The sequence below is a fragment of the Vulpes vulpes genome, chromosome 1, assembly GCF_048418805.1.
Source record: "Vulpes vulpes isolate BD-2025 chromosome 1, VulVul3, whole genome shotgun sequence".
Taxonomy (NCBI): Eukaryota; Metazoa; Chordata; class Mammalia; order Carnivora; family Canidae; genus Vulpes; species Vulpes vulpes.
In genome coordinates this window covers 122,928,347-122,955,402 of record NC_132780.1, presented here as the reverse complement: position 1 = coordinate 122,955,402, position 27,056 = coordinate 122,928,347, and the positions used below count along the sequence as shown (strand labels likewise).

Sequence of the window (27,056 nt, the reverse complement as noted above, 5' to 3'; positions counted from 1 at the left end):
TCAACCCTTACCCCTTTGTCAACCCTTACCCCACAGGGTCAGTAAAGTTTTTTCTTTTTTTTTAAGATTTTATTTATTCATGAGAAACACAGAGAGAGAAGCAGGCTCCATGCAGGGAACCCGATGCAGGACTCGATCCCGGTTCTCGACCCCGGGTCTCCAGGGTCACGCCCTGGGTCGAAGGCAGGCACTAAACCACTGAGCCACCCAGGCATCCCCAGCAAAGTCTTTTTAAAGACTGTTCCTTAGCAGCCCCAAGGGCCAGGAGGTCAATGATGAAATGGGAGGTTAAGAAAAACACCACTTCTAGGCTCGATTTCCTACTCGAACGACCAGGTTGGTGCGACCAAGAAACTGTTTCCCGTTCTGTAAAATTAAAAATAAAAATAAATAAATAAATATATATATATATATTTTTAAAGAGATTGGAGTAAAAAAGACCCCTTCCAGTTTCGGTAGTCTCCGACCCATCTAGGCCTGTTCCAGGAGGCTCTGCGAGAACGCGAAAAGGGAACAGGGTTCCGGGTTTGGATGGAAACCAGCGCCAGGTCCCGCTTGGGCTCCCCGCGGATTCCAAGCGGCCTCAGTTCCGTTCAGGCGGCGACGCGGACACCCCTGCTCCGCGGTGATTGGCTCGCGGCGGGGGCCTCGCGTGTGTCCAATATGGCGGCGCCCAGTGGTGGTGTGAACTGTGAGGAGTTCGCCGAGTTCCAGGTGATGGGGTTTTCCTCGCGTGGCAGGCGTGTGCCTCCCTTGGTCCCCGCGCCCTGTTCTCTGCTGTGGCCTGGGAGGGGGTACGGGCCGGTTGTGGGAGAAGCGGGCGGATCAGGCTCCTTTCCCCCGCCCCCCCAGCCATTGGAGGTCACGGGGGCGCGGGCTCGGCCGCGGAGAGCGAGGCAGCGCCGGTGCGGGGAGGGGGGGTCATGCCCGTGTCGGCGGCGCCCAGACCTCGGGTCACCTCCCGGGGAACCTCTAGTTAACACCGAGCTGGGGCCGGGTGGTGGGATCGCAACCACCTTTTAAGTACACCCCCCCGCCCCCGCCCCGGACGCAGCTCCTATAACCTCTGCGGTTCCCCTTCCTATACTTGGAGTCGAGCATTAGTAGGAGAGAAGAAAGTGGAGGAGAGTTTACTTCCTTGATAAAGTAAAAAACAAACAAACCCGGTACAGGTTTTGCTCTTACGATGGGGGCGATTGCTTTTAGGACCTGTTGTGGTGCTTCTGCCTTCCTATTAGAGGGAATGTGACATTTAAGGAACAGCCCGTATCTTTTATAGGTGGAGAGAGACCAGAGGTCCAGGGCTGCTATCAGCCTGTCAATTAACAGGGGTCCGGATTCTATGACTTAAGTTGCTATGAAAGTGATCTGTTTCAACCCTAGACATAGACATGGTCTTGTCTAGATAAAGAGTGGAGACTTGAAAAAAAAAAAACCAGAAAAAAAAAAAAAAAAAACAAAAGAACAGGACCTTACAAATGTACGTTTTAATCAAAGACAGGGAAAAGTAATTTCAGGCGTCACCAATCTATCTGTAGGAAGCTTTGTGCTATGAGCCGTTTTGTAGGGAGTGGCATTCTTGAAGATGACCTCAACAGGCTGAACTATTTATTTTTATTTTATTTTTATTTTAGAGATTTTATTTATTTATTCATGATAGACGGAGAGAGAGAGAGAGGCAGAGACACAGGCAGAGGGAGAAGCAGGCTCCATGCAGGGAGCCCGATGTGGGACTCAATCCCGGGTCTCCAGGATCGCACCCTGGGCGGAAGCTGGTGCTAAACTGCTGAGCCACCCAGGGATCCCCTGAACTTTTTTTTTTTTTTAACTTATCTATTCATGAGAGACACAGAGGCAGAGACCCAGGCAGAGGGAGAAGTAGGCTCCATGCAGGGAGCCCGATGCAGGACTCAATCCCAGGACCCCAGGATCAGGCCCTGGGCTGAAGGTGATGCTAAACCACTGAGCCATCCAGGTGTCCCTTGAACTATTTGACAATAGGATTTGGGCCAAGGAAATTTGCGTGGGAATCTTTCCACCTTTTACTTGTACCCACGTCACCCTTCAGCTGCCCGTCCTCAGGTTAGATCAGTGCAATAGCATCCAACTTCAAACGTGATCAAAGTGCCGGACAAATACCAATGACTTGTAAAGATCTTCAATAAGATGGGAAAAGACCGTTGGATCATAAAGTATAAGGAATATTTAAGTTTAGCAGGCCCGGTTGTGGCCTTGGCCTTTTCATATTAGTACTACTATGGCTTGGCTTGAGTTAGTGAGCTCAGATAACTGGGACATGATAGCCTTAAGATTTATCAGACTGAGCACTGCTTAAGGAGTTAGATGACCTGGGTTCTTTTTTTTTTTTCCCTAAAGATTTTATTTATTTATTCATGAGAGACACACACACAGAGAGAGAGGCAGAGACACAGGCAGAGGGAGAAGCAGGCTCCATGCAGGGAGCCCAACGCGGGACTGGATCCCAGGTCTCCAGGACCGCACCCCGGGCTGAAGGTGGTGCTCAACTGTTGAGCCACCCGGGCTGCCCGATGACCTGGGTTCTAATACTGCTTTGGAACCTTGACCCTAATGGCTTAGCCACTTAACGAAATTAACTTTTGAATCTGAAAATAAGATCTTGCTAAGTGACATTTAAAACCGCTTCCAGGGGATCCCTGGGTGGCGCAGCGGTTTGGCGCCTGCCTTTGGCCCAGGGCGCGATCCTGGAGACCCGGGATCGAATCCCACGTCGGGCTCCCGGTGCATGGAGCCTGCTTCTCCCTCTGCCTATGTCTCTGCCTCTCTCTCTCTCTCTGTATGACTATCATAAATAAATAATAAAAAAAATTTAAAAAAAAAAATAAATAAATAAATAAAACCGCTTCCATCTCTATAATTATTTGAATCTCTAAAACAGAGGGTTTTTTTTTTTTTTGGTTTTGTTTTTAAGATTTTCTTTATTTGAAAAAGAGAGTTGTGCACAAGTGGGGAGAAGGACCAACAGACCATGAGCTGAGCAGCAGCTGTGGCAAGTGGGGGTGCTCTATCCCAGCACCGTGGGATCATGACTTGAGCCGAAATCTACCAACTAAGCCACCCAGGTGCCCGTCTAAAAACTAAATTTCAAAGGATCTCTGTTAAAATACCCAACAGTGCTTAAGAAACACTTGTATTTTTCTTTTGGAAGTCAGATAAGATGTAAGGGGGACAGAAGCTAAACTTTCTTGTAGAACCATTCCATTCACAGAAATAATGTAAATGAAAAGATTGTAAAATGGGTTTCATTAGTGAAACCTGGCACAAGTTGTTTTTTTTTTTTTTTTAAGATTTTTTAAATTTATTTATTCATGAGAGACACAGGAGAGAGAGGCAGAGACACAGGCAGAGGGAGAAGCAGGCTCCATGCAGGGAGCCCAACACGGGACTCGATCCCAGGTCTCCAGGACCACACCCTGGGCTGAAGGTGGTGCTCAACCGTTGAGCCACCCGGGCTGCCCTGGGGCAAGTTTTTAGATAGTTTTCCTAGGCTTTTCCAAGTGTGTGTTTTACAATGGAGAATACCATGGGTTAAAAGTCAGAAGATCTGGTTTTCCAGAGCTACCATGGCATATCATTTAACCTCATTGTAAATAAGTAGAACATTTGCCCCAAGTATGTCAGGCACACATGAACATAAGTTAATGTGCTATAAATGTAAAAATTTAGTATAATATTTAGGTTTAGGTGAATTGGGTAAAGTTATAAGCTGTGGTTAACCGACATACAAATTATTAAAGTTAATATTTTTTAAAGCTATGAAACCATTACTTTTTGTATGTTAAGTACCATAAATGTGAAAAGCTCTGCACTGATTCTATAATCAGTGATTTTGTGTGTTTATCATATCTATCTCTCAACATAATCATCACTTCACCTTTTTTAAAAAAGACTTTATCTATTGGAGAGAGAGAATGCATGAGCTTGGGGGAGGAGCAGATGGAGAGGGAGAAGCAGACTTCTGGTGAGCAGGGAGCCCAATGTGAGCTTGATCCCAGGACCCGCAGGATCACAACCTGAGCCAAAGGTGGATGCTTAACAGACTGAGCCACCGAGGTGTCCCCACCTTTTTTTTTTTCTTTGATGCATTTCAAAGTAGGTTGCAAACCTCCTTATTCTTTATTTGTAAACATGTCTATTCATATCATTTTTTCTATTCATATCATTAACTAGAATTCAATATTTGTTCACTTTCATTTAGTAAAATTTACATGCAGTAAAATACACTAATCTTAAGCGTACCATTCTTTTGACATTTACATATACCTATAGTACAAACCTTGATCAATATAGAGAATAATACCATCACCTCCAAAAGTTTCTCATGCCCCTTCCCAGTCAGTCAGTCCCTGTCCATATATCCTTCTACCCCTGTTAAACCTGCTGTCCTGGTTTTTTTCCATGTAGGTGCAGTTTTAAAGCTTGAGTTTTTAAAGTATTTTAAGTTTTTGCAATTCTTATTTTTCTGTTATAAAAGTTGGACTTAATACTCCTGGAAAATATACTATTTCTAAAATGGAATAAAATCCAGAATAGAATGTTTAAAATTGAGTGTCTAGGATTCCATTTGAACACTCGGTTAGCAAGGATTTATTGGATGTTGCATTAGAGTGCTGGGGCTGCCTTAACAAATTCCACAGAATGGGTGGCTTAGACAACAGAAATTCATTTCTTCACAGTTCTAGAGGCTCAGAGTCCAAGATCAAAGTCCTGTCAGAGTTGGTTTCTAGTTCATCGCCTCTTCCTGGCTTGCATATTGCAGCCTCAGTGCTGTGTTCTCACATGGCCTCTTTGTGCACAGAAAGAGAGATTTTTGTTGTATCTTCCCCTTATAAAGACATCAGTTCTGTAGGATTGGGGTTCTACCCTTATGACCTCATTTAATCTTACTTACCTCCCTATAGGCTCTGTCTCCAAATACAGTCATGTTTGGGGTTAGGGCTTCAGTATATGAATTTGGTCGAGGGAAGGGACACAGATCAGTTCATAACAGATACCTGTTAGGTACCAGGCACTTGCAGAGATTCAACTGACAATATAAAATAAGGAACGTAATGCAAGCAAGGAGACAAAACATGTAGAAGATACTGAGAATGTGAATAAAATGCTGTAACAGGTTAGAGAGAAATAAGAGATAGTAATTAAGTTAGCCTTAGGTAGGCAGGACCATGGGACTTCAAGGTAGACGGAACAGTATATAGGCAAAAAATTGTATGTATTTAGGGGAAATAGCCAATCAGTATTGCTGGAATTCAGGATTTGCACAGGGACACACTGAGATTACACAAAAGATTGGAACAAGATTATGAAAGGCCTTGAATGCCAAGTGTGAGATTAGGGAGTCATTTTTGTCAAAGAGATGCTTTAGGGACATTCATCACTACTGCCACAGTCTGTTGAGACCTTATGTTTGCAATTAGCTTTGCAGTATCCCTCCCTATCTTCAGTCATTCCTTTCTCCAATATCTCCCCCAATCTGATCTTCATAATACTTTGGTTTCATATTGTTGTCTTCTAAATTTTAGAATCTGAACCATGCATCTAATTTCAGGCTTCTGTGACTAGGTCTAAACTACTTAACATGCCATACAAGACCTTTTAAAACTCATTCCCAAAGTCTTCACCCTACTTCTCTCTCTTATCCTCCCTTACTGATGTTTCTCTCTCCTTAACCACTGTCACCTCCAACACACATTTAAACTCTTCTCTCCAGCTGCATAGACTTCCTTTTCCCTGAACACATCCAGCTCTATATTTTCTGTGTTTTTTCCCCCACTGTTGCCACCCTGAAATCCCTTCTTCCTGACCCCAATCTCCAACCCAGTTCATATATCACCTGAACAAAATCAACTAAGTATTCTTTCCCAGAATGTTTAAGTCTTGGTGTTTCTGTCGGAAATACTTATTCATTTATAGACGATTGTGGTAATTAAGTACAGATGAAATAGACTTTTCTGACATCAATGATGGTTCCTTTCGCAACATGCCCAGCTGCTATCTGAGCCTGGGGTGCTAGGTGTCAACTCTGGCAATTACAGGCAAGTCTCTGTTTATGGTATAGGTGGACACAGTGTGAGTATTACCATAAAAATGTGGTTTGAAGAACAAGATCTGTTTGAAAAGAGGACCATGTGAATAGAATCTACCTCTGGGTGCCTTTAGGTCTGGATCTAAGCTAAATTACACAGAATTCTTTGGCATTCATTTTTAGTTTACTGTCATGTAATAGGCCTTTTACCACTCCCCATATACCCTAGAAGCTACCCAAAATAATAAAAGGAATTTACCTGAGGATTAATCTTAGGAGTAGAGTGTAGTATAATTATAGGGACAATAGAAAGTTTTCTCTACCCCTCTCTACAAAATGTGGGCACTCATTCAGTACCAAAATTGGCTTCTGTGAGGATGAGATTTTCACCCCACAATTACAAACAAGACGTAAAATGCATTTCCAAGATGAGTGTCTGAATAATTTTAAAGGGCCAGCCTAAAATTAGAAATTCAGGGATCCCTGGGTGGTGCAGTGGTTTGGCGCCTGCCTTTGGCCCAGGGCGCGATCCTGGAGACCCGGGATCGAATCCCACATCGGGCTCCCGGTGCATGGAGCCTGCTTCTCCCTCTGCCTATGTCTCTGCCTCTCTCTCTTTCTCTCTCTGTGACTATCATAAATTAAAAGAAAAAAAGAAAAAAAAACTTTAAAAAAAATAAAATAAAATTAGAAATTCATAATATCAGAATCTCCTTGTTTGGGGGAGGATGGAAAATTGGAAAAGCTGGAGACATTACCAAATTTGGAGAGTTCGTTTTTGCTAATCCTTTGACATTTAGAAGTTGATTAGGGTTCCAGGTCCTAATCAAAGATGTCTTGAGAGAGCCACTGAACTGTATGCATTTCCGTATTATCTCTGTGGACTTGTGGCTTATTGTGTATAACATCTGCTCAGGGGTGTCTTCTGTATATTTTCTTAGTAAATTTGTGAGAGAGAAAGGAAGGGAGGATGCCATTGGAGCTAGGCATCAGATAGGTAGTAATTTAATTTCTTATGAATGATACGCATGATTTAATGGCAGCACTTTGGTATCTCCATTAACCTTCATTTGCCCTGAGTCTGTGAGGGCCACTCAAGCTTTTCTCTAGACCCTTTTGGAGCTGCCTTAAGAGCTTTGGCACTTTTTGCTTTGCCCTGTAAAGAAATGTATGCCTAGTGAGAGTTTGTAGTTGCTTTCCTTCTCCCTTTGTGATTTTGAAAGAAATTCCTTTCTGAATCTTATCCCTCCTTTTCCCCTTTATCTTTAGTTTTTTTTTTTTTTTGTATCTTTTCTGTAATATTTAAGAATCGCTTATAGTTCTCAGCAATCCCTGAACAAGTGCATTATCAATTTAGAAATTGTCATTATGTTTTCTTGAATTCAGCACTGTCCAGTAGAACTGTGGTGGTGGAAATTTGTGCCATCCACCAGCAACATATGACTTTTGAGTACTTGAAATGTGGTCAGTGCAACTGAGGAACTAAATTTCAACTTATTTAATTAAAATAACTTCATATAGCTAGTGTCTACCATATTAAAAATCAAGCTCTAGATCATATATTGATGATCTGAAAATCATCTGCATACTGAAAATTGATATATTTGAAAATCCACAGTTGTAGGTTCCATTGGTAAGACTGTGAAATTGACCTATTCATTACCTAGTTAATGTAGATAAATTTCCATTGCTATATAAAGTAACTTAACAGTTATGTCCACATTTTTTAATGGAGAGGAATTTGGCTATACAGCTAGTAATCAAACTCAAACTCAAAACTCAAACTCAAAGTTAAGAGTAAATAAAAATTCCAGGGAATGTCAAGCTTTGTAATCTCTTACCTGGATTACTGTGTTCATCTCCGAACTGATCCTTTTGCATCTACTCTTTTCCTGTCTAATTCATTTTGCACATTTTAATACTTTAACCTAAGCAGTCATTTCAGAGTACAAATTTGATCATGTAACCTCACATGTAACACTTCATTGGTTCTCCATTCTCTCAGGAAAAAGATTAAACTCCTATAATGTGACCTATAGTGGTGGGCCTAACTTATACTATGTTTTTTCTTACTCTCTGTACGTAAGCCACATTAACTTTCAGTCCATTAAACATCCTGTTCAAATGAAGATATTATCACCCAGGATTTCCAGCTTGCTGAATCTGAAAGTTAATTTCTGTTCACATCTTTCTTTGACTTCCTAGTAACACTCAGCACAGGTAGCCATTCCCTCCTTGAAATCTTTCTTCTGACTTTTGTGATAACAGTTTTTCTCCTGTACTTTTTTTATTTTTTTTAAGATTTTATTTATTTGTTTATGAGAGATGGAGAGAGGCAGAGACATCAGCAGAGGGAGAAGCAGTCTCCTGGTAGGGAGCCTGATGTGGGACTCCTTCCCGGAACCCTGGGATCACGACCTGAGCCAAAGGCAGACGCTCAAACACTGAGCCACCTGTGCCCCTCTCCTGTACTTTAATTGCTAGAGTTCTTTCTGGACTCTTCTTCACTTTCTACAGTCTCCCCAAGTGATCTCTTCTCATCTCATGGCTTTTAATAATGTCAATGTGTTAATATGACTCTAGGCTGATTCAGTGTCAGACTGAGATTATCAACTTTCTGTTCAACTTGTCTATTCAGATATTTATTTTTTTAAATATTTTATTTATTTACTTATTTATTTGTTTGTTTGTTTGTTTGTTTATTCATGAGAGACAGAGAGGGAGAGAGAGGCAGAGACACAGGCAGAGGGAGAAGCAGGCTCCATGCAAGCAGCCTGATGTGGGACCTGATATGGGACCCGATCCCGGGACTCCAGGATCACGCCCTGGGACAAAGGCAGATGCTCAGCCACTGAGCCACTCAGGCATCCCTCTACTCAGATATTTAATGAGCATCTCAAATTTAACATGTCCAGAAAAGTAAAAAAAAAAAGAAAGAAAAACTTTTTTGCTTGCAAAATTTCAGTCCTATTCAAAAGGAGAGTTGCTACCATGAAACCATATGTATCCAACCCTTAGTTTCAACAGTCAATTCATGGCCACTCTTGTTTCATTTATATTCCACCACTCACCTCATTCTATCCAGCTTATTTTGCAGCACACCCTAGATACCCTTTTTCTGTAAATATTTCAGTCTGTATCTCTAAAAGATTGTAATTTTAAACATAATACCAATATCACATACAATCGACAGTCATCCTAAGTATCATCAAATATCCTGTGAGTCTTAATAGCACCTTGATCTTCTCATTCCTTCCAAATCTTTTCTTCCCCTACTCTCTCCCCAACATCTGTTAATGGCACTACCATCCATTTAGATGCTCAGACCTCAAAGCTAATCTTGTTTTCTCTTCTCATTCCTCACCACCAATTCATCAGTAAGTCCTACCCACTGTATTTTCAAAACATATCCAGAAGCCAGCTTCCTCTCGCTACTCCACTGCTACCTCTCAAATTATCTTTCTCTCTTGCCTAGACCACCATAGTAGCCTGCTATATAGTCACCCTGTTTCCATTCTCCTCTCTAAAATCCATTCTCTACATAGAGGTGAAGTTATCTTTAAATATTGATCACGTTATAGCCTTCCCTTGCCTAAGGGAGAGAATCCTTCATTGTCTGCATGGCCTGTGTTGTCCCTCACTTTCTGTTCTCCTCTGACCTCACACAATATCACTTTGCCCCAAATTCACTCCCAGCCCACGTGCCTTATTTCAGTTTAGCTTATATATCCTGAAGTTTGTTCTTGCCTCATCATTTTTTACTTACTCCCCCAGGTGTTCATTTAGTTGGCTCATTCATAGCCTTCAGTTCTCAGCTCAGATCCTGCCTCCTCGGAGAGGCCTTTCTTATTCTCCCTGTCTGAAGGGCTAGCCTCTCAGCCCCACTGTCATTCTTTATCCCATTACCTCAGTTTGTTTTCTTTTTCACAGTATTATCCAGTACTAAAGTTACCTTGTTTATTGAGGTACTTGCTCATTGTCTGTCTCCCCCTATGAGAAAGTTTCTCCAAGAGAGCCAGGACCTTTTTCTGTTCATTCACCACTGTGGCTCTGGTGTGTAGAATGGTGCCTGGCACACACTAGACATTTCCAAGTGTGTTTTGAATGAAGAGTGAGTTAGTAAATGAACTGTGGTGTGTTCTAACTGCTGCATATATGTAATGAAGAAAGATTGCTGAGGACTCTCAGCCAAGGAAAGCTTTATCTAAAAGTTATAACTTAAACCTCAGCTTCAGAAGATCATTTTGATTTAGATAAGGGAAAAGAGATTTTTAAAGGAGGCATCAGTGGCTGGTTTGTTTGTTTTATATGGAATAGTCGAGTTGTAGGTGCTAAAGTTGTCAAGGAAAGTCCCTGTCTGTTACTACTGCTACTTACCTGGTTTTTGACACTAAATGGTGCTGCCACCATTTGTGTAGAATTTGGCCACTCTTACACATATATCCTCCATTGTACAAAAAACGTTCAAAGTGATGGTTGCTTAGTGAATATATTGAGATTACCCCTTAAGAATTCCAGTTTATAGAGAATAATACTACCATTGACAAAAGTAGATAAAGGAAGAGGGGATAAGATAGTGACATTGGTTTTAGACCTGACATTCGCCTGTATTTTAATTATTAGTCTAAATTATGAGCCTTCTATAAGCTGCTTAAATTCTAGATTGAGATCTAAAAAAAAAGGCCATTAAATTACTAATTAAAAGGTTAGTGGACTGATAGGAACAGAATCTAAATTGCAGACTTAGATGGAATGGCTTAATAACCAGATGGTTATTATAATTGGAAACACTTAAATATTCATTATTGGAGAAGTGGCCTTACAGGTTGTGATACCTCCACAGGATACTTAGTAACTATTAAAAATGTCTTCTTGGCACTTTCTAGTAACCAGGGCAAAATGCTCATGGTACAATGTCATAAAGCAGGCAGGACTTTAGAGTGTTACAAAGGACCTCAAGTTTATAAAAATATTCATAGATAATGTACAGAAAAAACAAAAGGAATATCTTATAATAGTAATAGTGGTTAACTGTGGATGATTTTTATTTGTAAGTTTTTCTAATTTTCCAAAAATGATAATACTTTAATCATAATAAAAGTTTTTACTTTAACAAATAGATGAAGAAAGAAATGAAATTGGTTTCAGTCATGGATTTCATTGTAGCAAAGGGAAGAAATAATTGGCATGTAGAAGGAGGCGAGGCAGAGGATCAAGCAAAGTTGCTTTTAATACACTTTAATATTGACTGTTAACTTGTTGGGGGTTTTTAATACTTATATTTCTGGCACTATATACTTTAGTTTTCCTGGTGATTTTTCAATCATTATGTTTTGCTAGGCTAGGGGCAGAGAGGAGAATTTAAAAGAAAAGAAAAGGGTATACTCCTCGAAGCTGGTTCTAGCGTTTGTGTTTTCTGGGGACAGAGCATAGCTGTTGTCCAGCCTTTCTCTAGTGACAAGTGAAAAGAAGTACTCTAATCAAAATGTAGAGAGGAGACTACTACCCTGGGTAGTATACTCACCAGAGTCTTTCTTAGTCATCTGACCGGTTGGTATTATTATTATTATTATTTTTGGTTTTTTTGGTTGGTTTTTTGAGAGTTGGAGTCTTTTGAGGAGGAAGAGATCTTGGAAAATGAGAGTAGGGTCACTAAAAAAAGATAAAACTAAAATAAAATAGATAAAACTATAGATAAAATAGATAAAACTAATTTCTATTCTGTGAACAAGAAAGCCATGAAGAGATTTGAATCCTTCTCTAGCAGCATGCTTTGTTTTACCTATTTTTGTTACAAAAATAATACACAATCATAGTAAAAAGCCAAAAAACCAAAAAGACTAAAAGGTTATAGGTTAATTTCTGCAAGTGAATCACTACTGTTTCTTGAATATCTTCACGGAATTTTTCTCTCAAGCACCGCATTTTATAATGATAGACAAGGGCATAGGGCAAGCAATCATGCTGGATTGTTTGGGACAATTTGAGGTAATTAAGTTTAGTAGAACCCTTTATTGGCTGTATGCTGGGCATGGAGAGAGCACACACTGTTTGCCAAGCACTGTCAGCAGATGGGGTATAAAAGTGAATAAAACAATCTTGACCCTTGAGATGGTCACATCTGAGCCAAGGAAACCGAGTTGGTGCCCATTCTTAGAATTCCTGTTACCTAACCTACCCATTATTCTTGTAATAAAGATTTTCCTGTGGTTGCACTAAATATAGCATGGTTTCTCTTCTCCTAACTTACAAAGCTGTAAAATATCCAAGAGCTTTATGGGGTTTTTTTTTGTTTGTTTGCTTAAATGTTTCTTTTTTATCACTTTCCATTTAGGTTATTATTCTTTTATTTTAAACACATATAGGAATTACTCAAGGTGATGAGGACGATTGATGACAGAATAGTACATGAATTAAACACTACGGTTCCAACAGCTTCCTTTGCAGGGAAAATTGATGCAAGCCAAACCTGTAAACAACTTTATGAGTCTGTAAGTGTATCTTTTGAGTCTTTTGTGCTTCTGTTATGCCTTTCTTTGCAGGCAAAATAAGAAACCAATTGACATATAATTAAACTGGATAAAAGTATGCCATCTTCATATTTTCTTGCCTACATCTGAGGGTGTGTATAAGTTTTGATCTGGTTGCTACAAACTCAAGAAAATGTGTGGTCTTATGCACAGGCCTGTGAAGAGAGGGTTCTAAGGGATGAGCGCAGTAGTTTTTTTGGCCCCTTCATGGGCAGCCTTTAACTTAGGGAAACCTTATGTACCAGGGAATGAAGGAGAGTGGAACAGTCAAGTCAAACTGAAACAAGAGCAAGGGTTTTGAGTGAATCAGTCCAAAGAGCCAAACACCTGATACAATGAAGAATTAAAACCCTTCACACTTTCTATCCTCAATCATCAAGAACAGGAATAGAAGCATTTGGTAGTTAGGAGAAAAGCCACAGATAAATTTTCTTTTCCTGAGGCTTTGGTTTCTCAAGTATATATTTTTTCATTGCCTCTTAAAGATTCCCTTTTTGTCTCTTTATAATTTCCAAAAGCAAAAGGAAATTGTAATATAGCTAAGTATTTTTTATATATATATAATTGACTTGTATCTTTTCATTAATTTGGAAGCTAATGTTCAAATGATGTTTGCTTTTTTGGGATCTCCCACAAGATTACTATTTAAATTCTTGTAAAGAAGGTATTACTTAAAACCTATATTTTGTTTCTCAGTTACGAAAAAAAATCCGTTTTAGATAAGCTTTTTCATATCAGTTAAATTCAGAGTGTTAATGTTGATATTTTTATTCTGCTTTTATATGAAAGTATGTTATTTCACTGAGTGGTCAGGTAATTCTGTGGCTTGAAAATTTCCAAGGTCATGGGCTTTAATGAGTAGAATCCAGTATTGGAAGTAGGGAGCATGAGTCCAAGCCCTAATTTATTTTGAGATTATTTGATAGTTTAGTTTCTTTGGGTAGCTCTCTCTGAAGAGCTAGAAATTTATGATCTCACTACCCATATAATTTATATAATCTGTTCAATTGTTTCCATTTACAATCTTTTTATTAACTTGAAGATTTATAGCGTAGGGTTTCACAACATGGATTCCATATCTAAATTAAATCCTACCTCTGCTACTTCTTAGCTGGTAACCTAGAACATGTTACATGACTTTTTGCCCCAGCTTCCTTATGTGTAAACTAATACCATAATAGTACCTTGTTCCTAGGGTTGTTAGAGGCCTACCTGAGGTAATAAGTGCTTAGTATACTAAGTGTCTTACCTATAAATGCTTGCTGCTTCCACTACTGTTGTTTTTATCTCTTATCCCTTTGTTGAACCAGGATAATCTTGCATACTGGAACCTTTTGTTTGGGATATTTGGGATCTTTTCTGTTTTGGATATTCTTACGTATGTGTTTGGGTTTTTCTCTGTATCCTAAGGGCTCCAGCAACTTGAACAGCAGAGAAAGGATGGTTTACCTAGTACTTTTGTACCAGTGATGGAACCTGCAGCAGAATGCCCATGCTAAGAAGTCCCACTAAGTTCCCTTAAGTATTGTCTCAGTTGAGAATGGAACAATGTCAAACCTCCAGGGTGCTTAAGGTTACCTTGACTTCCTTTAGTCCCAACCCTTCCTTTACAGACAGCTAAGGAAGGAATGTTTGCACTCTCTAATGATAATATTTCTTCACATCAGATGGTCAGCAAAGTTATGAAGAAGCACTAATTGTAGAAATTCCAAATCTTAAAACTATACTCTTAATAAAAATAATTTCAGTGAAGATGCCCTTATTAGAGCATATTCCATTCAGTCTATGAACTTTTTCTAGCTGTACGTTGTTTATTGTTTAATCTCAAGATAAACATAAAAATCAGGACTGAGCCTTAAAAAGTCTATGAACTTGGAATAGTGCTTAACAAATGCAAAACTAGTATTGGTGTCACAGTAATTGATTTAGGGTAATTCTTAAAGGTATCTCTTTAATATAATAAATTTTCGGAATATATGTTTAAATGATATATTTCCCAAAACTTGAATCTTTTTGTCAGAAATTCTAGAGGAAGATTTAAAACAAAGTGCCATGACAAAAACTTATTAATTTTTATTCTGTTTTTAAGGATAGTTAAACCAAGGGTCATTGTCAGGGTTCTAAAACAAATGATGTTTGGGGAATTAGAATTTAGTGTAGAGTTAATTTAGAATCAGCCTTTGTTCTGGAAAGAAAAACACCAAAAAACTATAATCAGGAAAACTGTTGGCATTGTTTCCCTTAAAGGCAAAAAGCATTGTTTTAAAATGACGATTAAAAGATAGTAGGTAAAAATTTGACTAAAAAAAGTTTTTACAGTTTTGGTAAAGTAAAATAAAACTGAAATCCTAAGTAGATGCTACTTTTGAATCATTCTCATGCCCCATCCCAAATGACTTTAATTCCAGAATTACTTACTCCAAATCAAAGGAAGTATGGTTATGATAGGGGTATCATTTAGGAATTTTCTCCCCTAACCAACGGCCTTGCCTTTTACCCTACCAAGTTTCTTGATAAATTTTATCTTAGTTCCTTTAACAAGCACTTTGTATATCTGAAACAATTCTCATGTGACCCAGCTTCCAAAACATCTGAATCACTAATGAGCTAATAAGTCTGATTTAGTGCTATATTTTTCTCTGGTAGGCTTATGTCACACAGTCTTATTACTAGTTATCAAACGTCCTCATTTCTTTGACATACCATGTGTACAGAAGTCAATGCATATTCCTCTTGCCTGTGGCTCTTAATTCTGAGTTTTGTTGAAGGATAGTCATAAAAGCTAGACTAAAATAATTGATGATACAGATTAAAAGATAATTGGCTCAGTAATTTCTGTCCACATGGGAGTGGGTGCACATTGGGGCTAATCTGAAGGAAGAGTACACAGGTGAGGGTAGGAGGGTGGTCTTTAGCTAGAAGTGTGTACACAGGAAAGGGGCCACGCGAGGGAGGGGAGCAGTGGATGAAAGGCCAACCATGGAAGGAAACTGGTGAGAGAGACTGAAAGGAAAATATTGAATATTTTGATAAAATATCCACAATTTGGACTTGATTTTAAAGTGCAGATAGAAAAATTAAAATATTTGTGACAGACTTGTAGTTGGTGCTAATACGATTCTGCCAATTGTTGGAGGTTTAGACAAAATATCAAAGCGGTTAAGTAGCTTCTGACATCTGAGCAGTGTACTGAATTGCTAGTGCAATTTTACCCTTAAATTTTAGAGGTAGGAGGATGTTAGTAGTGATTATTTACTCATAATCCATAATTTTGTAAAAGCAGAAACTGAAGCCTGGAAATACTAATTATTTAGCCAGTCTCACAGGGAGAACTTCTTAACTCTAAAGATGGTTCTTCTTACTCTATTTTGGTAAGTTTCCTGCCCTCAGTGGCTCCTTTCATTTTCTGGAATCATACCTGGAAGGAGGAAACAAATAACAGAAACAGCATATTAGCCGATGAAATACATGCCTTGGGCTGTCCTTGTGAATCCTGTTACCATGAAAAAAAATTAGCATATTAGAGAAATTGACTGTAGGTGGGGCTAATGTCTGTTAGTTTGAATTTCCTTCTTTTCACATAGGTATGATTTATAATCAATGCACTTTTAGTATTACTGTACTCTAGAAATGCAAAGGTTTATTTTTTCTTGGTACATATTAGACCAGTAATTCTTAACCTTGGGGTCCTGAGATGATCATTTAAGAGATGTGTTCCAAATTACTTACGAAGAATGCTTATAGGATGGTTTAGTCCTATATTTTGAATAAATATATGTATAATGGTTAGGTATCCTTGGTATAATTGTTAGTAGCATAGTATTAAGATATTCTCTCTTCAGAGGGAAAAAGGAATGATATAACATGATTACTTAACACCTAAGGTTTAGTTGGAAGTGAATCGCCTTTTTTATTACTCCATTAATGATCCGTTAATTACATGGCAGTTACATATTTTTTTAGTACTTTGGTTTTTCTTCTCCCCCAGATTATTGGGGTGTCATCTGAATTTGACTGATCATGGGAGTGTGTTTGAATTGTGACCATAATACTTTGTGAATCAGGGAACAAAATAGATGCAAAGTGGTATATTGGATTTTTTATATAAAGATAAAAGTTTAGTAAAGAATTGATCTACCACATGTCCTTTCAGTCAGTATACACAGTTGATGGAAGCAGTAGTCTGTATTTTATACACAATTTTTCCATATTGATACTTGAACTTTAAAATCTTGGAAAGGGCTGTCTTACATTCCTTGTTTTGCTTTATTGTAACAAATTGGTTCCCTCCCTTACTTACTTTAAAATTTCTTGTACTTAGTGACAGGAGGCTGAAAAAAACCATGAAAGGACAAAAAAAAGAGGAAGAATAGCAGTAGTGGCCCCGGAGGTGGGTGAGAGTGAACGGAGGGTAGAAGAACAGAACACAGGGTTGGAATGCTGGGGAGAGAAATGTAGGGAGAAGGGACTGAAATGAAAATCCCCCTGTGAGAAATGCAGGAAGAGGAGTGCTAAGTTCCAGAAGCAAAGTGAGGAAGAAGGCAACCGGATCACATACTTTGCACCAAGAGAGGTGCTTCTTTTGATCTGTTTTTAGGTGATTTAACTGGTTTAGCAAAATCTTTGCTTCCATAGATTGTTTTTAAAAATTGTTTTAGAAAGTATTATGTTTCTATAATCTAAAAAAAGGATTTTTTTACTAAAAGGTAAAAAATCGGTGTGATTTTTCTCTTTCGTTTTTTTAGTTGAGGGAGGCTCATGCCAGCAGGGACAGAGTCATAAAAAATTGTATAGCTCAGACCTCATCAGTAGTAAAACACCTCCGAGAAGAGAGAGAAAAGAATTTGGATGATTTAACGTTATTAAAGCAACTTAGAAAGGAACAGACAAAGGTAAGTTTAACAAGATTTACATTTCTGAGCCATGGATTTTCCAAATTTAATAAAGGTAGTTTTTAATATGAAAATTTTAGGGTAAGAAATGGTCATTACTTTAAAAAAAAAAAATGACCAGCAGAGTTATACTTCATTTTTAGTGGGCTTTATTTTATTACACTTAGATATTAACTGGTAAGTTAATGTGCATTTCATGCATATATGCCTGGTAGCAGCTTAAGCTTAAAGAAGCATATAGTTGTATTTTCTTCTATTTTTTTATGTATTATACTGTTAAAGATTAGTATAGACCCAACACCACATCAGAAAATCTAGGGAATTCATATCTGTATCAATGTTTAAAGGCTTGACTGGAAAATAAACTTTTAAAAAGTGTATTTACATTTTGAGAATATTTACCTCTGGTTTCATCTGTAGAAATTTGCTGAAATGCAATACAGGTATTTCAGGATATTACCTGTTCAGCCACAAAAATATAGTACTATTTGGATATAACCAGATATACTAGAACCTCATTATAATATATTTCCCTACTGCAGAGAAGTTGCTATGGGTCTTTGGCTCATTTTGGACACTTTTTTGTTTCTACTTCATCTCCCATCCCTGCAGTTTTCACTTTTAAGAAAACTGCAAGTGTCCACTGAGTGATATGTCAGAGGAAGCCTTATTTTCCCAAAGTCAGCTATAATGTAGATAGGATGTGGACCTTAGAATATAATAAATGGAACAGAACTGTTTCTTTATAGCCCTTAATGGTGACATGTCAAGAAAACAATTGAAATGTATATCCGGTTTTATTATGTGGAATGCATTGCTGTCTTCCTTTTGGGAGTGGTGCTTAAAGAGTAATGTTTTATTTTGGTATAATTTCAAACTTACAGAAAAGTTGCAAGATGAGTACAGGGAACTCACATGTACCCTTTACCTATATTCACTCATTGTTTACATTTGCCCCACCTGCTTTGCAATACATTCTCTCCACCCCTCCTTTACCTATATCCCTTCCCTTCCTACTATACATAGGTATTTTTTTCCCATGAACCATCTGACAAAAATGTTGGGTCCGTGGTTCCTTTGCCCCTTACATATGTTGATTATTTCCTAAGAAGAGGGGCTTTTTCCCACGTGAACACTGAGCAATTATCAAAATCATGTCTGTATTTTAAGATGGCACAATAGGTGTCTTATTGATCTTTGGATGTCGAGTGACTGAAAACCCAGTATGGGATGGAATTGTGTTTTTCTTTACTAAATAGTCATGAAGTTTGCCCTTTGTTTAGTAGATGTAGCCAGACTTTGAAAAGGGGACCTTATCATCTCTCTCAAGCCTTTATTCTTTAACTGCCTACAGGTGAGTATGTGCACTTGCTCAGTCATCCCACTAATGCAGCATGTCTTGCTGGGTATAGATTCATCCACTGTCTTCACTGCTCTCTTTGTTCATGATGACCACTTCAGTCATGTGTTCCATACCTGCCCATTTATCAGGCAGTGGTGGGTCCCTCAGGCAGTGGTGGGTTCCTCAGACAGTGAACCTATGCTGTGATGGCCATCTCACTCAGTGTTTATGAAGTCTTAGAGATAATTTATATAAAACAGATTAAAATCTAGGCATTTTTGTATTTCGTATTTTAACAGACTCTTGAAGGTATTGACAAAGGAAACTGCTGGGCAGGGCAGTTTCAGAAACTGAAAACTCACTATTTACACGTTAAATCAAACAAAGACTAGAATGACTTGTCAGTGGAGAGCAAAGTTCAGAAACCACTGAGTACTTGGGAGTGACAAGTCACATAATTTGGTCCACCCTCATTTCTGCCCTTTAGCCCTAGGGCCCAGAAAGAATCAGCTGGATGACCTTTCCAAGGAGCAGTTTTAGAAACCAGTCAGCGAGTTACAAAAGGTAGCTTTCTAGACTGATACTGTATAGGACTACAGGGTGACCATGAGTACCTAACCAAGTAAGGAAGCTTGAATTTTTGTTTTAAATTTTCGAGTTTATCATGAAGATTATGGAATCAGAGAACTCTTAGAAATGCTCCAGCTCTCCCTCTCCCTTTTCTGAACAAATAAACTGAGACTTAGAGATACTGACATCACCAAAGTCACAAGCCCAAAGTCACAAGCTAAGTAAGTGGTAGAGCTGGGACTTTAACCCATCTCTTCTGACTCTGGATTTAATCACAATGTTAAATTGTGATTGATAGTCAAATTCTGATTACTTAAAAAAAATAAAATAAAAATAAAAAATAAATTAAAAAAAAAATTCTGATTACTTAAGTGAACATATTTATATACAAAAACACCAGTCTAAAAGTCCCCAGTTCTTTCCCTCAATCTTAACTCAGAGAAAGCACATTCCTTATTGGCACTATTATCTGTTGTCACCTGTTAGTGGCCTTTGAAAGGAAATTGACCAGTTTAAGACCTAGAGCCTCAAAAACAACCATCTGAGCGGCAGCATTTTGTTAGTGGCACTGAAATTAATTGTATTAGAAGTTGTGTTATCTGCATCATTCAAGAAAAGAAAAAACATGGATTATAAAGGCAGATAGCTCTAAGGAATAAATCCCATCCAACCACGTGGTGGCTTTGTAAACTTATAAATTAATTGCCCTGAAATAATCTGATATTTAGTTTGTAAAATGGAATCAAGACTTCTTAAGCTTTCATTTTTAGGGATTAGGATTAAATTATATGCGTCTAAGAGCTAGCATATCCCTGACACATTTAGTACTTGCTTTCCTTTCTATATTTGTTACATTGATCCTCCTTACAGTATTTCCCAACCAGTGATTTCTACCTTACGTTTAACCACTTTTAACCACTACTTAAGGGGTCGGAGAGGAAGAGTACTCGAATCTTTTGTAGCAATGCATTCTCTTTTTGAACAGTTGTAATTATTCGGAGACTTTCTTATATCTTGTGAAAATCTGCCTCCCTGTAATATGTGATTATTGCTCCTTAATCTTCCCTCTGCAGGTATATAGGGTAAGTCTAAACCCATTTCTGCATGACTTCCCTTTAAATATTTGAGAGCAATTATGAAGACTGTCCTAGTGGCAGTTGTTTTTGTTTTGTTTTGTTTTAAAGGTTTATTATTTATTTGAGAGAAAGAACATGGGCAGGAGGAGCAGAGGGGGAAAAGAGAGAGAGAATCCCAAGCAAACTCTGTGCTGAGTGCAGAGCCCAGTGCAGGGCTTGATCTCATGCCTCTCACATCACAACCTGAGCTGAAACCAAGAGTCAGAGGCTTAACCAACTATGCCATCCAGGCGTCCCATCACCCTGTTTTTTGACTGAAATTGTTAATTTTTTGGCAGTCAGTCCATGCTTTGACAGAACAGTGAAGTTTTAATGATTTCTGGTCTATCCGATTATTATCTGGAACTGAAGTTGCTTTGATGTAAGCAGATAGGCTTCTTCAGGCTTCGTTACTACTTTACAGCATGATACTGGTTGTCAGAGATGCAGTCCTTCCTCTCGTTCTAGTTTGAGTCCTTTGTACCTGCCTATATATTCTCTGATACTACTTTGGAGTTTAGCAAAGGAAATTACAAGGAGCCAGTGGATCAGTACTAAGTTCCTGTCTTATTAGTGTTACATGCACATAGCTTAAGCATCCTGCCTGAGTTCTGCTCCTAACTGGTCAGGTTCTTTGGCCTGGGTCCCTGACTCATGGTTGCCTAGATCTTGTGTAGCTCACTGGCATTTTATTCCCAGATCTCCTGGCCTGAGTCAACTTTGGCCTGAGGAAATCATCCTAATTTCAACCTGTAGCTCCTGCTTTTTTTCTCCTAATATTCCTGAGTATTTTCAAGCCTCCTTCCTGGAACTAGCTAACTTCTTTTCTTTTAAGTTTCTGTGACCAGAAGTGACTAGGAGTATGATAGGCTCCGCCATCTGGGCCTGGCAGTGGAATTGGCTACTTTCCTGATGGAGTAATTAGATTGGCAGTTATCAAGAAAGTTAGAAAGACTTTAGCATCTTTAGCCTCAGACCTCTGGCTTGTATGCTCAAGGTGTGGAAAACTCATGCCATTCTAAATCACTTGGGCCTTATGCATTCCCCTTCTTCACTGTTTTTCTGCCCGATTCTTTTTTCTTTATCCAAATTAGGTGGCCACCTCTTTCTCCTTTTTATTCCTCTGTACTGTCTTTGCAGATCAGTATTATAGAATCAGTAACTAGAACTGGAATTCTTGAGTTAAAGGACATGTGAATTTGTTTTTATAAATCTTAACCAAATTCCCCTCCACACTTAAAAATGTGTATGAATGTATCTTTTTCCATACCCTCACTACTAGTAGGTTTTATCAGATGTACTCATTTAAAAAAAATTTTTGTCATCTATGGCTTAATTTGCATTTCTTTATACGATCTTACTCATGTAAGTAAATTTTTTTAAACACTTTTTAAAAATGTTTATTGGCCATTTGTATCCCTTTTGTGAACTAGCTGGACTTTTTTTTTTTTTTTAGAGCTCTCAAGGTAATTATAATATGCTTGAGAACCATGGCTTTATAAAATTTAACAGCTGATTAGATATGTGGAGAATGGACTGTGTTCAAGATCTAGCCCAGGTGATACCATTAACAAAGAATGTAGGAGCAGGAGCTCCATTTTATTAGGAAACTATAAATAGAATTCGGTTTTAATTCTTTAGCTTGAATTTTCATAACTCCAACTTTTTTTTTCCTTTTTGCAGTTGAAATGGATGCAGTCAGAACTGAATGTTGAAGAAGTTGTAAATGACAGGAGCTGGAAGGTATAAAATAATGCTAGTTCATGGAGGAAACTATGAGGGAAACTGACCAGCAAAGGGAAACCAAGAAGGGGAATAGGAATGCTTTGTGGCTCTTGAGAATAGATATCCTTCATTAGAAGCAACTGAAGGTTTTACCTCTGAGAAGGGGTGCAGTTGGCATTCAAGTGGAGCCATCTTATAAAAATCAGCTTTACAGTCATATGGCAGATTGTATGACCTGTCATGGTAACAGAACTGGAGAAGAGGATTTGGAGAAGCTTAGCCAAGTCATAGATATCATCCCACCCAGGGTGCCAAGGCCCCTAATATGAAGCCTCCCCTGATTTGAGCATTGGGAACTTCAGGGAAATGTCAGGGCTGGGAACTGATAAGAGATGAGCTATAAGACAAAAGGGCCAGAGTCTGTACAATTTCTGCATTTTTTTTCTTTTAATTGTGAGATAACACATACCAAAAAGTATATAACATGTAGAACTAAGGAATATTAATAAAATGAACATTCATGTATTTACCACCCAGTTTAAGAGATTGAAAAATACCAGTACCATAAAAGCTCCCTCCCTATGTAGATTTTTCTTTTATTTTTTAATGATAGTTCACAGTGGCCAAAATACATTGTTTTTTTTGCGTTTCGTTTTGTTGTTTTTTATAATTTTGTATTTGGACACTTAAAATTTAGGCATGATTAAAATTTTTTAAAAATATTAAATACTATATAGTAAAAATTCTACCTCTCACTCCTCCCTTTTGGCCACTTCCTTTCTTTTCCCTCTGAAAGGATGGTATGTTTTTAGATATTTGCCTCTTTTCTAATTTTATGTATGTGTGTGTGTATACACACACACATTTTTCCCACTTGTGACAACTATGAGAGTGTACTGTCCACAATTTTTGTTTCTTTAATGTATCTTGGAGGTCTTTACAAATCAGAACATAGAGAACTTCCTTACTCTTTTATGTCTGCGTTATATTCCATTGAATAGCTATACCAAAATTTTTATTTAATACAGTCCCATATTGACAGACATTGAATAATAGAATGTTCTTTTAAAATTTTTGGTATTTGTTTAGATTTTTAGGAAGCAAGGCAAATAGAATGGAACATTCTATAAATTTACACAATTTAGCAAAGATTGATCTCTCTTCAGGTGTACCTACTTATAAAAAGGGTACAGTACTCATTTAGAAAATCACAACAGATATCCAAATAACATCTACATTATAAAAAGAGGGAAAAAGCTTTATCTTAAACTATTTGAGATATTTTTGTCTAATTGTCCAAAGTATGCCCAGAATATGTAATCAAAATGTTTATTAGTTACTATTGCTAAATAAGCTAGCTGGTGATGTTTTTTTCTTGAATAATATAAATTTTATTTAAAAATTAAAATTGTCTTATAAATGGATATCATAGCTTTCCATATTCTTTGTGCCTATGTCATTTTGAACTCCTGAGGAAAATTCTCTGTTCCCTAAATGTGTTGATCTGGAACAAAAATGGTTATTTCCTCCTGAACCATGCCAAATTTAATTCGGTTCTAGGCTTGATTTATACAAAATGTCTCAATGGCTTTTGTTTCTGTTTAAATATCTTAGGTGTTTAATGAACGCTGCCGAATTCACTTCAAGCCTCCAAAGAATGAGTAAAAAGATACTTTTTCTAAAAAAAAGGACCGACTGGGACATCTCATATGAGCTAAGCATGACAGACATCAACAAGGTGGGCTTCCTAGGATGATCTCTGAGCCAACAGTCCAAGACCTTTTGTTGATTTCAGCCCCACTTAGCCAAGACCTTACGTACAAATAATTCTGATAATTATGGAGAAATCAACTGCTATTTTATACTGATTCTGTAAAAAAAAAAAAAAAAAAAAAAAAAAAGTTTTGTAACTATTAAAATAATTTTCTGACTCAGTGTACATATTTATTTGATTGTTTTCCAAGTTGAGATAAGTTCTTATAAGAGAATTTGAATACAGTTTCAGTATCTGATCTGATTTTTATTATATCTTTGATTTTTACAAATTTGGCAAGAATGTGGACCTTTTTTGGTCATGAATGATTTTATCCTTTTATTTATCTTTGTGGCATTTATTGCTCTTAACAAGTAAGAGGGCAATATTATAAGCTGAATACTGTCCAAAGAAACTTTCTCTTGGTATCTGATCTTGTTTTCATATGCAAAAACTAATTTGGGGTGGAATTTCCATGGAAAATGAAAGGAAAACAGTAAAATGAATTTGGGAAAGGCAGAGGAAGGCTTGCATACTAGTAGTATTCAAATAAGTCAGTAAAAAAACCCTGTCATTGCAGAATTTGGTCATTGCAGAGAAAACACTTTCTAGTACAGAATGACCATATTAGTTTCTATTACTGCTTGACATATTGCCACAGTTTAGCAGCTTAAAATCACACCTGTTTATTGTTTTACTGTTCTGTAGATCAGAAGTCCAAGACTAGGTTCTCTGCTTAGGCTGAAATTAAGTCAGCCAGACTGGCTCTTGTCTAGCACCTCTATAGAAATAGTGTGTTTCTTGGCTCATTCCGTTTGTTGGCAGGATTCAGATCCTTTTGGTTGTAGGACTGATGTTCCCATTTCCTTTCTTGGTATCATAGGCCATTCTAAACTAGAAGCTACCCACACTTTTTGGCATATGGGCCCCTCCTTCTAGCTAGCAACAGCTTATTGAATTCTTCTCATTCTTGGAATCTGATTTCCTTTTCTGCCATAAACCAGACAAATACTGCTTTCAAAGGGTCTGTGTGATTAGTTTAAGCCTGCCATGACAGTCTTCCTTTTGTTTAACTCAAAGTCAAATGATTATAGACTTAATTATATCTGCAAATCCCTTTTGCCAGGTAAGGTAACATCACAGATTTAGAGTGGGCCATCTTAGAGAGCCATATTAGGATTCTGCCTACCATTGAGGATTTAAACAACCCACCTGGTTCTGGCATAGTTAGATTGACCAACTGGGTCATAGGTAGGCCTATGTGTTCGGTATGTAGACCCTTATCAGGTCATGCATTTAGAAGTGAGCAATAAAAGTATAAAATACCATTCTTTCAACAGATCTTTTGAGCACTTACTGTGGGTCAGATGCTTAGTTATTGGGGATATTGATAGATAAAACCTACTTTTGTGGAAATTATAATCTAATCTTAAAAAGGAAAAATTTCTTTAGGCCAGCAGTAAAAAAAGGTTTTCTATAGGACTTAAAGCGAGTGGTGCCTGACAGAAAGTTGTTTTATTTATTTATTTTTCTTTCATGTGTCTTTTCAATTGAAAGTACTCAATAAAAAAATAAGACTCAATGCATAAAGATTTTCCTGATGCTTAGGAGGGAATTGAGAATTCTTTGAAAGGATTCATAACAGCTTTTCCAGAATTTCAGGTCTGCTAAAATAATATCTAATCCAATTATGTTGGTTAGGATGTCTGAATCATCCCAATGTAACATGAAAAATGTGCGATCAATAGCAATCAGTGACTTTTAATATAACGAATATTAATATGTTTAGTTTGTGATGAATGGCATTTAAAGCCTCAAATATGAAGAAAAAGGGATGGCATAATGTTCTTGAAAGTTAATTTGCCTCCTGAAACCATATTTTGCATATTCTTGCTGCCTCAATAAGTGTTGATTTTGTTGGCTTGAAAGATAGGTAGGCTTCAGTCAGGGAGAGAGGGAGAAGAAGCAGAATGCAAAAGTTCAAAGGTAAGTTTGGGTTTTCCTTGGCAGGACAGAAGATAGCCACAGAAGAAACACCAATCTTTAATGAGTACTTGAGTGTATCATGTATTCTAGGCACTATTAGCCAATACTAATACATCACTGAACAAAAGCAGATAAAAAGTCCCTGCTCTTTTTTTTGTTTGTTTGTTTGTTTTTTTGTTTTGTTTTTTTTTTTTGTTTTGTTTTTTTTTTGTTTTGTTTTTTAAAAGTCCCTGCTCTTAAAGAACTTCTATGTAGTGAAGAGAAACACAATAGTAAAGTAAATTATGTAGTATGCTAAAAGATGATAAAGCTGTATGCCAAAAAGGGAATCTGGAATGAGGAGTGGAAAGTGAGTAGCAAATGACTGATTTCAGCTGGTTAAGAGAACATGATAATGCCCTTGTCTTTGAAAAGCCAGTTTAAATAGAGACTGAAATATACCAAATAAGTGCAGTAATAAAAAGCACGTTTTCTATTAATTCATTCTCTGTGTGTGTCTTTTAAAGTAATCTCTATACCCAACATGGGCTTAAACTTAAAACCCCAAGATCGAGAGCTATACTGCTCTATCAACTGAGCTAACCAGACCCTCCAGTCATTCTCTTCCTTCAGTTGTCCTTCAAAGATAACCAGTCTAGGAAATGGCGTGGTAATGTACCCAGTGCGACTGCAGTAGTCCTTGCTTCTGTGCCGTGCTACCTATTGAAGACCGGCCAGGGATAACTTGTAAACTGGGAGATTAGTCCAACATGTAGTCTCACTGCAGATAAAAAAAATGAATATTCTGCCCAAAGTTATGTAAGCTAATCAAAGGTTAGAGATTACTTCGTTGCTCATGATTTCTGTGTGTACTTAACCTGATAGTTAAGACTTGATTGTCCCTAAACAACAACAACAACAAAAAACCACGTACATAGTTTAGCATGAACATTGTAGAATATAGTCAAAAAGTGATCACTCCTGATAGGGGCAACGTTTTTAGGAGAAGCCTAATTTACCCCCACAGCATTATTTTGGGGAGGAAACAAAATGTTAGTAAGGTTTAAGCAAAGATAGCTCCCAGCTTCTGAATGGAGCGG

The 27,056-nt window shown here is 37.8% G+C and overlaps 1 protein-coding gene across 3 annotated transcripts; it reads left to right on the top strand.

Annotated features, from left to right (window-relative positions):
* Nucleotides 1-583: 583 nt before the first annotated feature.
* On the top strand, nt 584-26,456 carry MIX23 (mitochondrial matrix import factor 23). Of its 3 annotated transcripts, XM_072724879.1 has the most exons (6): nt 655-714; nt 2,951-3,101; nt 12,430-12,555; nt 17,340-17,486; nt 22,197-22,256; nt 23,853-26,456. In XM_072724879.1, exons 3-6 carry the CDS (start codon nt 12,445-12,447, stop codon nt 23,901-23,903), a joined length of 369 nt encoding a protein of 122 aa, XP_072580980.1. In that variant the 5' UTR covers nt 655-714; nt 2,951-3,101; nt 12,430-12,444; the 3' UTR covers nt 23,904-26,456. The 3 variants fall into 3 exon arrangements, with proteins under 3 accessions (XP_025845952.1, XP_072580980.1, XP_025845953.1); XM_025990167.2 differs by lacking the exon at nt 2,951-3,101 and having other exon boundaries at nt 584-714; XM_025990168.2 differs by lacking the exon at nt 2,951-3,101 and having other exon boundaries at nt 657-714; nt 12,399-12,555; nt 23,853-24,137.
* The last annotated feature ends 600 nt before the right edge of the window (nt 26,457-27,056 follow it).